Genomic DNA, 16,047 nt, shown 5'->3' on the forward strand with positions numbered 1-16,047 from the left:
TGAGTTGCACCACCTTTTTCCCTCAGAACAGCCTCAATTTATCACGGCATGAACTCGACAAAGTGTCGAAAGCGTTCTACAGGGATGCTGGCCCATATTGACTTCAATGCTTCCCACAGTTCTGTCAAGTTGGCTGGATGTCCTTTGGGTGGTGGGCCATTCTAGAGGGCTCCCGAGTGGCGCAGCAGTCTAACATGTTGACCACACCGCGTGCGTGAGCGCTGCTAAATAAATATACATGTTATTCAGTCATTACACCAACACTGCTCCCGTGCGTCAGCGAGCGTCAGCGTGGCCAGGCACTAAAATTGATTCTATTTGTGACGCTCAACGCAGTGCAAGTGCGGCCTCTCCCATCTCATTGGCTTTTAGGAGCATATACCCACGTGCCATCTCTTCATTGTTTTTTTCATATACCCATGTAGGTGATTGAAAGATGAACTTAGATCCACACTCCGGTCGGCTGTAGTAATGCTGTGAAGTTGGTTGCCAACTGCCATATAAAGTTCAAAGAAGAAAAAGAGCCTGTAGGAAGGAGGAGAGATGAAACAAATTTGGGTTCACCTGTTGATTTGTGGATTAATTGTTGAGTAGAGGACCTTGTGCATTTCAGGTAAAATAACAACCCAATGTTTCTAAACCAGGACAAATTAGCTAGCAACATCAAGCTAGCCAGCTAAATTGCCATAAATGTTTAATGCTTTTTGACCTGTCCCCAAATAAATATAATTGGTTCAGAGTTTGTTTTGATATTTCAACCTGCGTGTCCTGATCGCTTCTGGTGTGGGTGAACAAAATCAACGTGCACGTGCGGTTTGGTCAAATCAAATTTTATTGGTCACATACACATGGTTAGCAGATGTTAATGCGAGTGTAGCGAAATGCTTGTGCTTCTAGTTCCGACCGTGCAGTAATATCTAACAAGTAATCTAACAATTTCACAACAACTATCTTATACACACACACACACACACACAAGTGTAAAGGCATGAATAAGAATATGTACATATAAATATCTGGATGAGCGATGGCCATGCAGCCAGTAGATGGTATAGAGTACAGTATATGCATATGAGATGAGTAATGTAGGATATGTAAACATATAAAGTGGCATTGTTTAAAGTGACTAGTGATACATTTATTACATCCCATTTTTAATTATTAAAGTGGCTAGAGATTTGAGTCAGTATGTTGGCAGCAGCCACTCAATGTTAGTGATGGCTGTTTAACAGTCTGATGGCCTTGAGATAGAAGCTGTTTTTCAGTCTCTTGGTCCCAGCTTTGATGCACCTGTACTGACCTCACCTTCTGGATGATAGCGGGATGAACAGGCAGTGGCTCGGGTGGTTGTTGTCCTTGATGATCTTTTTGGCCTTCCTGTGACATCGGGTGCTGTAGGTGTCCTGGAGGGCAGGTAGTTTGCCCCTGGTGATGCGTTGTGCAGACCTCACTACCCTCTGGAGAGCCTTACGGTTGTGGGCGGAGCAGTTGCCGTACCAGGCGGTGATACAGCCCGACAGGATGCTCTCGATTGTGCATCTGTAAAAGTTTGAGTGTTTTCGGTAACAAGCCAAATTTCTTCAGCCTCCTGAGGTTGAAGAGGCTCTGTTGCACCTTCTTCACCACGCTGTCTGTGTGGGTGGACCATTTCAGTTTGTCCGTGATGTATACACAGAGGAACTTAACTCTCCACCTTCTCCACTGCGGGCCCATCGATGTGGATAGGGGGGTGCTCCCTCTGCTGATTCCTGAAGTCCACAATCATCTCCTTTGTTTTGTTGACGTTGAGTGTGAGGTTATTTTCCTGACACCACACTCCGAGGGCCCTCACCTCCTCCCTGTAGGCCGTCTCGTCGTTGTTGGTAATCAGGCCTACTAATGTTGTGTTGTCTGCAAACTTGATGATTGAGTTGGGGGCGTGCATGGCCACGCAGTCATGGGTGAACAGGGAGCACAGGAGAGGGCTGAGAACGCACCCTTGTGGGGCCACAGTGTTGAGGATCAGCGGGGTGGAGATGTTTCCTACCCTCACCACCTGGGGGCGGCCTGTCAGAAAGTCCAGGACCCAGTTGCACAGGGCGGCAAATTGGAGTGGGTCTAGCGTGTAAGGCACTGCATCTCAGTGCTAGAGGCGTCACTACAGACCCTGGTTCAATCCTGGGCTGTATCACAACCGGCCGTGATCGGGAGTCCCATAGGGCGGCGCACAATTGGCCCAGCGTCGTCCGGGTTAGGGGAGGGTTTAACCGGGGTAGGCCATCATTGTAAAATAAGAATGTGTTATTAACTGACTTGCCTAGTTAAATTAAGGTTAACCTGTTATGGATAGGGGGCAGTATTTTCACGGCCGGATAAAAAACGTACCCGATTTAATCTGATTATTACTTCTGCCCAGAAACTAGAATATGCATATAATTATTAGCTTTGGATAGAAAACACTCCAAAGTTTCTAAAACTGTTTGAATGGTGTCTGAGTATAACAGAACTCATTTGGCAGGCCAAAACCTGAAAATATTCTGTACAGGAAGTGCCCTCTCTGACCATTCCTTGGGCTTCTTGACTCTCTTTATTGAAAACTGAGGATCTCTGCTGTAACGTGACACTTCCTACGGCTCCCATAGGCTCTCAGAAGGCGGGAAAAAGCTGAATGATGTCTTTGCAGGCCCTGGCTGAAAAACATTAGCGCCTTTGGTAAGTGGTCGATCAGAGTACAATGAGACTGAGGCGCGTGCACGAGCCGACCCCATGTTTTTATTATTTTGTCTTTGAACGAAAACGACTCCCGGTCGGAATATTATCGCTTTTTACGAGAAAAATAGCATAAAAATTGTTTTTTTATCAGCGGTTGACATGCTTTGAAGTACGGTAATGGAATATTTAGAATTTTTTTGTCATGAAACGCGTCGGGCGCGTAACCCTTCGTCACCCTTGGATAGTGTCTTGAACGCACGAACAAAACGCCGCTATTTGGATACAACTATGGATTATTTTGAACCAAACCAACATTTGTTATTGAAGTAGAAGTCCTGGGAGTGCATTCTGACGAAGAACAACAAAGGTAATCCAATTTTTCTTATAGTAAATCTGAGTTTGGTGAGGGTCAAACTTGGTGGGTGTCAAAATAGCTAGCCTGTGATGGCGAGCTATCTACTCAGAATATTGCAAAATGTGCTTTCACCGAAAAGCTATTTAAAATCGGACACCTCGATTGCATAAAGGAGTTCTGTATCTATAATTCTTAAAATAATTGTTATGTTTTTTGTGAACGTTTATCGTGAGTAATTTAGTAAATTCACCGGAAGTGTTCGGTGGGAATGCTAGTTCTGAACGTCACATGCTAATGTAAAAAGCTGTTTTTTGATATAAATATGAACTTGATTGAACAAAACATGCATGTATTGAATAACATAATGTCCTAGGGTTGTCATCTGATGAAGATCATCAAAGGTTAGTGCTGCATTTAGCTGTGGTTTTGTTTTTTGTGACATTATATGCTAGCTTGAAAAATGGGTGTCTGATTATTTCTGGCTGGGTACTCTGCTGACATAATCTAATGTTTTGCTTTCACTGTAAAGCCTTTTTGAAATCGGACAGTATGGTTAGATAAAGGAGAGTCTTGTCTTTAAAATGGTGTAAAATAGTCATATGTTTGAAAAATTTAAGTTTTGGGATTTGAGGAATTTGCAATTCGCGCCATGCCTATCATTGGATATTGGAGCAGGTGTTCCGCTAGCGGAACGTCTAGCTGTAAGAGGTTAAATAAATAATAATCTTGATATACACAGGAAACTGTTGAGCGTGAAAAATCCAGCAGCGTTGCAGTTCTTGACTTACTCAAACCGGTGTGCCTGGCACCTACTACCATACCCCATTCAAAGGAACTTAAATCTTTTGTCTTGCCCATTCACCCTCTGAATGGAACACATACACAATCCATCTATTTTGGGCTGGCATTAAAGGAAAATTCCACCCAAAAACTATCTTTTGGTATTTGTTTCATTAGTCCATTGTTGACATAGTGCCAAAATGTTTCACTTTTCAGCAATCAAGTTTTCTAGATGTGTAACTTTCAAAATACGGAATGCACGTTAGCTTGCAATTTCGTCATGTAAAAACGTGCATTTTCCTGGCATTTTCCAGCCCCGGCATTTTCTAGCCCTAACACCAGGTTCGGTAATATACCTGTCTAACATCAGCACGCTTCCCCTCAGATGGGAGGGGTGGAAATATTCGTCCTTAAAAACATGATCCAAAGTGCTAATTTCAGGCAGCGCTGGTAGGGATATTTAAGACCAACCAAAAGCTGGTTTTAGTGGTCACGCAGTTGGTTATGGCATGAATTTCGACGGCGGAAACGCAGCCTATTCAGCCGTGTGCATGGAACAAGATGTGCTTTGGGTGCCTGTATACTTTGTATTTCGAGATATTAAACAGTCATGTTTCCCCCCCCCCATTTTGATTTATTTGACTAAAAACCCAGCATAGCTTCCCCTCTGTTTTCATTTTGTCCTGCCCAATGTAATCAAGTAGGTTAGTCAAAACCGTTGATCAAGTGTTTGGCTCATGAGACTGCTTGGAAATACATATCAAAATCACCAAAGCTTTATTAAAACATCAAGTTTGAGAGGAGTAAAACAGCGAGCTGACATGACCTTTATCTATGTATTGTAGGCAGTGGTGGTAAAAGTACCCAAAAGTCATACTGTAGTAAAAGTAAAGTCACCCAGTAAAATACTACTTGAGTATAAGTCTAAACGTTTTTGGTTTTAAATATACTTAAGTATCAAAAGTAAATGTAATTGCTAAAATATACTTAAGTATTAAAAGTAAAAATAATAAAAAATTCCTTATATTAAGCAAACCAGACGGCACCTTTTTCTTTTGTTTTATTTACGGATAGCCAGGGGCACATTTCAACATTTAGATCTGCCAGATCAGAGGCAGTAGGGATGACCAGAGATGTTCTCTTGATAAGTGTATGAGCATTCAAAATGTAACAACTTGCCTAGTTTTGGGTGTCAGGGAAAATGGAGTAAAAAGTACATTATTTTCTTTAGGAATGTAGTGAAGTAAAAGTTGTCAAAAATATAAATAGTAAAGTAAAGTACAGATACCCAAAAACACTACTTAAGTTAAAGTATTTTTACTTAAGTATTTTACACCGCTGATTGTAGGCAGGCCTACATTATTTTAGCCATGCAGCTCCCGTTTTGGACGTGCGTAAAACCCCCTCCATGATGTAGTCTACATGTGTCCATGCCCATCATGAAACAAGAGATGAGAACCTCAGTGAATACCGGTGAACCTCGTATTTAGAAGTTATTTTCTGGTAACAATTGTTTGTTTTCCGTTTCATGTTTTTTAAACCCAAGCCCTCCGTAGGCTGCCCTTACTTATCCTGGTTCTACTATAACGAAGGCTGGTTCAACAGCAATGCATCGTGTTTCTTTTTTATCCTGGCAATTTTATGATATCATTACATTTTACATGTATCTACTGTTGTAATTTTTTTTTAAATTAAAACCAAACTTATTTGAATGATTCACTGTCCTGGTTTTATGGTGAGGACATCTGTGGCCCCTATATCAGTGTGAATGCTATGTACACTACATACTGTATTTACAGCAGGCCTAGCTCCAATAGTGTGAATGCTATGTACACTACATACTGTATTTACAGTAGGCCTAGCTCCTATATCAGTGAATGCTATGTACACTACATACTGTATTTACAGTAGGCTTAGACCCTATATCAGTGTGAAAGCTATGTACACTACATACTGTATTTACGGCAGGCTTAGACCCTATCAGTGTGAATGGGATGTACACTACATACTGTATTTACAGTAGGCTTAGACCCTATAGTGTGAATGGTATGTACACTACATAATGTATTTACAGCAGGCCTAGCTCCAATAGTGTGAATGCTACGTACACTACATACTGTATTTACAGTAGGCCTAGCTCCTATATCAGTGTGAATGGTATGTACACTACATACTGTATTTACAGCAGGCCTAGCCCCTATATCAGTGTGAATGGTATGTACACTACATACTGTATTTACAGCAGGACAGGTCAACATTTTGTTAATTTCTTTCTGTAAACTGTTTAACAAACTACACTGCTCAAAAAAATAAAGGGAACACTTAAACAACACAATGTAACTCCAAGTCAATCACACTTCTGTGAAATCAAACTGTCCACTTAGGAAGCAACACTGTTTGACAATAAATTTCACATGCTGTTGTGCAAATGGAATAGACAACAGGTGGAAATTATAGGCAATTAGCAAGACACCCCCAATAAAGGAGTGGTTCTGCAGGTGGGGACCACAGACCACTTCTCAGTTCCTATGCTTCCTGGCTGATGTGTTGGTCACTTTTGAATGCTGGCGGTGCTTTCACTCTAGTGGTAGCATGAGACGGAGTCTACAACCCACACAAGTGGCTCAGGTAGTGCAGCTCATCCAGGATGGCACATCAATGCGAGCTGTGGCAAGAAGGTTTGCTGTGTCTGTCAGCGTCGCGTCCAGAGCATGGAGGCGCTACCAGGAGACAGGCCAGTACATCAGGAGACGTGGAGGAGGCCGTAGGAGGGCAACAACCCAGCAGCAGGACCGCTACCTCCGCCTTTGTGCAAGGAGGAGCAGGAGAAGCACTGCCAGAGCCCTGCAAAATGACCTCCAGCAGGCCACAAATGTGCATGTGTCTGCTCAAACGGTCAGAAACAGACTCCATGAGGGTGGTATGAGGGCCCGACGTCCACAGGTGGGGGTTGTGCTTACAGCCCAACACCGTGCAGGACGTTTGGCATTTGCCAGAGAACACCAAGATTGGCAAATTCGCCACTGGCGCCCTGTGCTCTTCACAGATGAAAGCAGGTTCACACTGAGCACGTGACAGACGTGACAGAGTCTGGAGACGCCGTGGAGAATGTTCTGCTGCCTGCAACATCCTCCAGCATGACCGGTTCGGCAGTGGGTCAGTCATGGTGTGGGGTGGCATTTCTTTGGGGGGCCACACAGCCCTCCATGTGCTCGCCAGAGGTAGCCTGACTGCCATTAGGTACCGAGATGAGATCCTCAGACCCCTTGTGAGACCATATGCTGGTGTGGTTGGCCCTGGGTTCCTCCTAATGCAAGACAATGCTAGACCTCATGTGGCTGGAGTGTGTCAGCAGTTCCTGCAAGAGGAAGGCATTGATGCTATGGACTGGCCCGCCCGTTCCCCAGACCTGAATCCAATTGAGCACATCTGGGACACCATGTCTCGCTCCATCCACCAACGCCACGTTGCACCACAGACTGTCCAGGAGTTGGCGGATGCTTTAGTCCAGGTCTGGGAGGAGATCCCTCAGGAGACCATCCACCACCTCATCAGGAGCATGCCCAGGCGTTGTAGGGAGGTCATACAGGCACGTGGAGGCTACACACACTACTGAGCCTCATTTTGACTTGTTTTAAGGACATTACATCAAAGTTGGATCAGCCTGTAGTGTGGTTTTCCACTTTAATTTTGAGTGTGACTCCAAATCCAGACCTCCATGGGTTGATAAATTGGATTTCCATTGATTATTTTTGTGTGATTTTGTTGTCAGCACATTCAACTATGTAAAGAAAAAAGTATTTAATAAGATGATTTCTTTCATTCAGATCTAGAATGTGTTGTTTAAGTGTTCCCTTTATTTTTTTGAGCAGTATATAATTGACTAACATTGGAATTGGAGTTGATTCCAAGGCAGTACATAGAAAACCGTAAATACACAACTTAAAGCAACCACATATTTAGCTATGGAGCACGTTCTGATTGGCCAGTGAAGGGCCACGCCTTGACACACCCACAACTTGTTTATTCATCAAAATCCAGCCCTTTCGCGCCAACGCCAGCAACTGCGCCGAGAATTGTGTTTGTGAAAATATAACAAATATTTCGGACATACCCCCGAAACTATAGCGCTGCCGCCCAGTGCTTAGATTGACCATGACGTTAGGTTTATTAAAATAGAGCCCCACACTCTTGACCCAAATTGCTATAGACCTATATCCATCCTACCCTGCCTTTCTAAGGTCTTCGAAAGCCAAGTCAACAAACAGATTACCGACCATTTCGAATCCCACCGCACCTTCTCCGCTATGCAATCTGGTTTCAGAGTTTGTCATGGGTGCACCTCAGCCACGCTCAAGGTTCTAAACGATATCATAACCACCATCGATAAGAGACAGTACTGTGCAGCTGTATTCATCGACTCTGTCAATCACCACATCCTCATCAGCAGACTCAATAGCCTTGGTTTCTCTAATGATTGCATCGCCTGATTCACCAACTACTTCTCTGAGAGTTCAGTGTGTCAAATCGGAGGGCCTGTTGTCTGGACCTCTGGCAGTCTCTATGGGGGTGCCACAGGGTTCAATTCTTGGGCCGACTCTCGTCTCTGTATACATCAATGATGTCGCTCTTGCTGCTGGTGAGTCTCTGATCCACCTCTACGCAGATGACACCATTCTGTATACTTATGGCCCTTCTTTAGACACTGTTAACAACCCTCCAGACGAGCTTCAATGCCATACAACTCTCCTTCCGTGGCCTCCAATTGCTCCTAAATACAAGTAAAACTAAATGCATGCTCTTCAACCGATCGCTGCCTGCACCTGCCCGCCCATCCAGCATTACTACTCTGGACGGTTCTGACTTAGAATATGTGGACAACTACAAATACCTAGGTGTCTGGTTAGACTGTAAACTCTCCTTCTAGACTCACATCAAACATCTCCAATCCAAAGTTAAATCAAGAATTGGCTTCCTATTTCGCAACAAAGCATCCTTCACTCATGCTGCCAAACATACCCTCGTAAAACTGACCATCCTACCGAACCTCGACTTCGGCGATGTCATTTACAAAATAGCCTCCAATACCCTACTCAACAAACTGGATGCAGTCTATCACAGTGCCATCCGCTTTGTCACCAAAGCCCCATATACTACCCACCACTGCGACCTGTACGCTCTCGTTGGCTGGCCCTCGCTTCATACTCGTCGCCAAACCCACTGGCTCCAGGTCATCTACAAGACCCTGCTAGGTAAAGTCCCCCCTTATCTCAGCTCGCTGGTCACCATAGCAGCACCCACCTGTAGCACGTGTTCCAGCAGGTATATCTCACTGGTCACCCCCAAAGCCAATTCCTCCTTTGGTCGCCTTTCCTTCCAGTTCTCTGCTGCCAATGACTGGAACGAACTACAAAAATCTCTGAAACTGGGAAACACTTCTCTCTCTCACTAGCTTTAAGCACCAGCTGTCAGAGCAGCTCACAGATCACTGCACATAGCCCATCTATAATTTAGCCCAAACAACTACATCTTCCCCTACTGTATTTATTTATTTAGCTCCTTTGCACCCCATTATCTCTATTTCTACTTTGCACTTTCTTCTACTACAAATCTACCATTCCAGTGTTTTACTTGCTATATTGTATTTACTTTGCCACCATGGACTTTGCCTTTACGTCCCTTATCTCACCTCATTTGCTCACATTGTACAGACTTATTTTTCTACTGTATTATTGACTGTATATTTGTTTTACTCCATGTGTAACTCTGTTGTTGTATGTTGTCGAACTGCTTTGCTTTATCTTGGCCAGGTCGCAATTGTAAATGAGAACTTGTTCTCAACTTGCCTACCTGGTTAAATAAAGGTGAAACAAAATAAATAAATAAAAATGTCTCAAATGCCTAGAGGCTTACAAATCCCTCTTTAACAGTTCTCCTGCCCTTCATCTACACTGATTGAAGTGGATTGGTGACATCAAAAAGGATCATAGCTTTCACCTGGATTCACCTGGTCAGTTTAAATCATTGAAAGAGCAGGTGTTCCTAATGTTTTTGACACTCAGTGCCTTCAGAGAGTATTCACACCCCTTGACTTTACAGCCTGAATGTAGATTTGTTTTTGTCACTGGCCTACACACAATAGCCATAATGTCAAAGTGGAAAAAATTATACATTTTTACAAATTAATTATGAAAAGCTGAAATGTCTTGAGTCAATAAGTATTCAACCCCTTTGTTATGGCAAGCCTAAATAAGTTCAGGACTAAAAATGTGCTTAACAAGTCACATAATAAGTTGCATGGACTCACTCTGTGTGCAATAACAGTGTTTAACATGATTTTTTAATGACTACCTCCTCTCTGAACCCCACACATACAGATAATTGTAAGGTCCCTCAGTCAAGCAGTGGATTTAAAAACACAGATTCAACCACAAAGACCAGGGAGGTTTTCCAATGTCTCACAAACGGCACCTATTAGTAGATGGGTACAACATTTTTAAAAAGCAGACATTGAATATCCTTTTGAGCATGGTGAAGTTATTAATTACACTTTGGATGGTGTATCAATACACCCAGTCACTACTACACAGATACAGGTGTCCTTCCTAACTCAGTTGGTGGAGAGGAAGGAAACCGCTCAGGAATTTCACAATGAGGCCTATGGTGACTTTAAAACATTTACAGGGTTTAATGGCTGTGATAGTAGAAAACTGAGGCTGGATCAACAACATTGTAGTTACCCCACAACACTAACCTAATTGACAGAATGAAAAGAAGGAAGCCTGTACAGAATAAAAATATATTCCAAAACATGCATCCTGTTTGCAACAAGGCACTAAAGTAATACTGCTAAAAATGTGGCAAAGAAATGTACTTTATGTCTTGAATACAAAGTGTTATGTTTGGGGCAAATCCATTCTCCATATTTTCAAACATACTGGTGCTGGGTATGCTTTTAATCAATAAGGACCGGGGAGTTTTTCAGGATTAAAAAGAAACGGAATGGAGCTAAGCACAGACAAAATCCTAGAGGAAAACCTGATTCAGTCTGCTTTCCACCAGACACTGGGAGATGAATTTACCTTTCAGCAGGACAATAACCTAAAACACAAGGACAAATCTATACAGGAGTTGCTTACCAAGAAGACAGTGAATGTTCCTGAGTGGCCGAGTTACAGTATTGACTTAAATCTACTAGAAAATCTATGGCAAGTCCTGAAAATGGTTGACTGGCAATGATCACCAACCAATTTGACTTAAAGAATTTAAAAAAGAATAATGGGCAAATGTTGTGCAATCCAGGTGTGGAAAGCTCTTAGAGACTTACCCAGAAAAACTCACAACTATAATTTCTGCCAAAGGTGGGAATACTTACGTAAATGAGATATTTATGCATTTCATTTTCAATAAATTTGCTAAAATGTCTAAAAACATGTTTTTTTTCTTCACTTTGTCATTATGGGGTATTTTGTGTAGATGCGTAAAAATCTATTTTGAATTCAGGCTGTAACAACAAAATGTGGAATAAGTCAAGGGGCATGAATACTTTCAAGGCACACACACACACACACACACACACACACACACACACACACACACACATCTGCTACTCTGTTCTTTATTTTACTGTTATTATCTATCCAGATGCCTAGTCACTTTACCCTGCCTATATGTACATACAGTATCTATCTCAAATACCTTATTATTATCATCATCTATCCTGATGCCTAGTCACTTTACCCTGCCTATATGTACATACAGTATCTATCTCAAATACCGTGTAATCCTGCACATTCACAGCATTCAGGGGATGTAACAAATACAATTGATTTGAGTATGTTCAAGGAAAGGGAGCATATAACCGATGAAGAGAAAAAGGAAAGATGCATTGGAACAGGACTGAGGTGATGTTGTTTGTCTGTTTACTCACACGTCATCATTGTAGGTGTCTCCAGTGTACACCCTGCTGTCAGCCTTGGTCGGGTAGGAGATGATGCTATTGGCTGAGGCATTGAGGGGGACGGACTTCTCTGACAGCACCACGGTAGGTGCACCCTGGGTACTTTGTCCGTCCTCTACATTGTTCACCTAAAGCAGCCAGGAAACACACACACAGAGGGGGCCTCTGTCAGCAGCACACTAACACAAAGAGGTGGCTATTGTGTCACAAGACTGTTTTCATGCGAACTTCCTAGCATGACCATAACATTACTTAACATCCTCTCTGGTGAAGACCTGGAATAAAAACACTAGTCTTGGACCTTGAAAGTAATGTAGAGGACAGGCTAAGACTTTGTTTCAAAGTTTGTTTCAGAAAGATTTGAAGCTAGAGCAACTTTAGTCCTCCTCTCCTCCACAACCTATAGTACCAGGATGCAAGAGACTGGGCCCCTTCTTACTACAGGGCATTATGTGAGCACGTATGGCATTACACAGTGATTCACTTTAATAGGTCTGACTGAGGCTAAAGGGGGAACTGTGTTGACTTGCCTCCATGTAATCTTCTCCAAGGATACAGGTATGGCATTTTTAAAAATGACTGTTCTCAGCCTGGCTGAGCAGTCGGCCAGGCATATAATTGGCCAGCCCGGGTCTTGAGTGAAATGTGAATTACCTGCTTGGTTCACCGGATTCAAGAGGACACCATGCCAAGTTACCAACAATCACCACAGACCCATTTCCCTTAGTTACTGTCCCAAAAAAATGACCATTAGTGTAATGATGTTAGCAGGAAGCTCTCTCTGTCCAGCTCCAGTCTTATCATTGAAGTAAAACAGAGGGAAAGTTTATGATATGACAGTTGGCCTTGATTCCATTTGAACATCCACGCTAGCTAAGGAAAGGGCTTGCAAGACAGGGATGTCCTTTGTCTAGCTATTTATTTTCATTAGCCCACAGAACCCCTAGCATCAATAATTAGAACTCATGGCTCAATCCAGGGCTTAGAGATTGGTGGAGATCAAAATGTGACTTCCTTGTATGCAGATTACATTTTACTTTATTTATCTGACCCAAAACATTCTCTGTCATTTATTTCACTACTGTTGGACGCATATAGTGCTGTATCAGGATTCAAAGTGAATTGGAGGAAGACTGAAATAATCATTACTTCTCAAGATTAGAAAGTAAATTTAAGTGGCAATGGACAAAGACACGTATGAAATACCTGGGTGTACTGATACCATGCAGCCTGGAGGAGGCATTTAAAATCAATTACTTTCCTTTAATAGATAAGATAGAATCTGATGTTTAGAGATGGAGATCTCTCCCTATTTCTATGTTAGGTAGGGTCAACATAATCCAAATAAATATATATTCCCAAGGTTGATGTATTTATTCCATGCCTTGTCAGTTGCTCTCCAACTTTATGTGGAATGTAAAGACCTGAAGTTAAATTGACTGTTTTACACTTCCCCTATAAAGCTGGAAGTTGTTGGACTACCTCATATGAAGATGTATTACTGGGATCCACAACTGCTTTCACTTAAATAATGGATAGCAGACAATCCTTGTGCATGGACGACTATCGAAACCATAAATGTAATACCGTATCATCGGAAATATATTTCACCACGTCGGGTCCAAGGCATTGCAGCAGAAAGAAAAAAAACAGACAATCCATTGATTCTCAATTCCATTCATGTTTGGGAAAATGTACATAAATTCATGAGGTGGAAAGAACCAATATTGCCAGGCACCCCTATTTGGATTAACCCCACCTTACTTCCAGTGTTTAATGACAACACCTTTAAGTCCTGGTTCTAAAGTGGCATCGTGAATTTTGATAATGTGCACTAGGATGGATCTCTATTTGTCATTCAATCAATTACACTAAAGATTTGGCTTATCCAAGGCCAATTTCTTTAAGTTCTTACAACTCAGAAATCTTATTAAATCACTTCAACAGAATCTGGATGTACCTAAGGCATCTAGCATTGAAAACAATACTGAGAGAAGCTGCTATGCCAAAGAAGTCAATTGCCAGGTTATATCAACGGTTGATTGAAACTCTACCTGATGGTTCAGAACCTGTAAGAAAAAAAAAATGGGAAACAGAACTAAAAGGAAGAAATTGAGGAGAACCATTGGTAACAGATATGTGAAAATGTTCAAACCTGCTTCTACAACCTAAGACATAAACTACTGCAATTTAAGATAATACATAGGACTTACTACACTCCTGCCAGAATGCATTTAATGCACCCAGAAATGTCACATCTCTAGATGCACAAAGGAACCCTATAGAGCCCCACAGTGGAGGTATCATAATACCCATAAAACCTAGCGGTCAAACAGGGAAATGGTTCCAATCGTTTTTCCAACATTCATTTTTCCCATAGGGAATTTTAGAAACACTTAAAAATATAGGTTGTGTTTTGTGTAGGTTTACCCTGGTGTGATGTTTTGATAACCATCTCAATCTCTCAAGTTGACTTTTATCAATATAGTCGGATCTATTTACTCAGATTCGAAAAATGCTAATTAGCATAAAAGTAGACATCATGCAAAACTACAAAATACCTGCACGTCATCTCTAGCTGACACCTTTGCTAACAGGTAGTGTCAATTTAAACAAGACCGTTCACAGTATTGTCCATTTAAAGAAATGTTGCCTATTCATTAATTACTACATTTAGCCAACATTAGATAGTTAATCCAGAGATTCTTACCTTTGCCTGGATTCGGCAGTCTTGTCCAGAACATCATGGCATTTGTAGTTCCTTATGATAGCCACATTAGCAGTCAATTAGGGTAAATACAGGCAAATATATTGATAAAAGTCACCTTGTCCTAGAGAGATTTACCCTGTTATCAAAACGTCACGGCAGGGTAAGCCTACACGAAACACAGCCCTTATTTTAAGTGTTTCTAAAATCACCTATGGGAAAAATTGTCACGTGCGTGATGAGACGGACCAAGGCGCAGCGTGATTAGAGTTCCATATCTTTTAATAAACAGTGAAACTTCTACAAAACAATAAACCAACAAGGAAACATGAAAGTAGTGGTGCTACATACACAAAACAATATCCCACAAAGCAGGTGGGAACAATGACACCTTAAGTATGATCCCCAATTAGAGACAACGAACATCAGCTGCCTCTAATTGGGAACCATACCAAGAGCACCAACATAGAAATGAAAAGACTAGAACACCCCCTAGTCACACCGTGACCTACAACACCATAGAGAACCAAGGGCTCTCAGTGGTCAGGGCGTGACAGTACCCCCCCCCCAAAGGTGCGGACTCCAGCCGCAAAACCTGAAACCAAAAGGGGGGGGGGGGGCTCCGGTGCGGGTCACCCAAACCCCGGATCCGGCCATGGCGCCAGGCTGCACGCCGTGCCTGGACATCGGCGCAGAGGAAGGCTCCGGCCTTGGAGTGGTACAGAATGCCATGCCTGGACTGGGCACCGGCGCAGAGGAGGGCTCCGGCCATGGAGCTGGGTTGGACGCCGTGCCTGGACTGGGCACCGGCGCAGAGGAAGGCTCCGGCCATGGAGCTGGGTCGGCCGCCGTGCCTGGACTGGGCACCGGCGCAGAGGAAGGCTCCGGCCTTGGAGAGGGACTGGACGCCGTGCCTGGACTGGGCACCGGCGCAGAGGAAGGCTCCGGCCATGGAGCGGGACTGGACGCCGTGCCTGGACACCGGCGCAGAGGAAGGCTCCTGCCATGGAGCGGGACTGGACGCCGTGCCTGGACTGGACACCGGCGCAGAGGAAGGCTCCGGCCTTGGAGAGGGACTGGACACAGTGCTTGGACTGGGCATCGGCACAGGTTGCACCGGACTGATGACACGCTCCTCAGGTCGAGTGCGTGGAGCCAGCACAGGACGCTCCGGGCTGGAGAGGCGCACTGGAGGCCTAGTGCGTGGAGCCAGCACAGGTGGCACCGGACTGTTGACACGCACTTCAGGAAGGGTGCGGGGAGCTGGCACAGGACTCAGACTGCTGACAGGCTCTTCGGGTCGAATGCTGTGCAGAACACACCTACATAACGTTTCTCTCCCCCCCCCCCCCCCCCCAACTTCTCCATCGCCTCCCTGACGGTCTCTGGCTCTTCAGGGCGAGTGTGGGGAGCTGGCACAGATGGCACCGGACTGGTGTCACACTCTTCAGCATGCCTGCGCTGCAGCATACTCCTCGCCAAAGTCATTCTCCGATATCCCTCCTCACACTGCTCCATCGACTCCCAGGCGGGCTCTGGCTCTCTCCTTGGCTC

At 43.6% G+C, this 16,047-nt stretch overlaps 1 protein-coding gene across 1 annotated transcript in view; it reads right to left on the reverse strand.

The window, feature by feature from the left end:
• The window catches only part of si:ch73-61d6.3 (occludin), a 46,570-nt gene that overhangs the window by 17,132 nt on the left and 13,391 nt on the right, over positions 1 to 16,047 (reverse strand). Inside the window, exon 4 of the mRNA XM_014123589.3 lies at positions 11,757 to 11,914. Coding sequence (XP_013979064.1) covers positions 11,757 to 11,914 — 158 coding nt within the window. The remainder of the gene's footprint in view (positions 1 to 11,756; positions 11,915 to 16,047) is intronic.

The sequence above is a fragment of the Salmo salar genome, chromosome 10 (genome assembly GCF_965601325.2).
Source record: "Salmo salar chromosome 10, fSalSal1, whole genome shotgun sequence".
In the NCBI taxonomy this organism is placed as follows: Eukaryota; Metazoa; Chordata; class Actinopteri; order Salmoniformes; family Salmonidae; genus Salmo; species Salmo salar.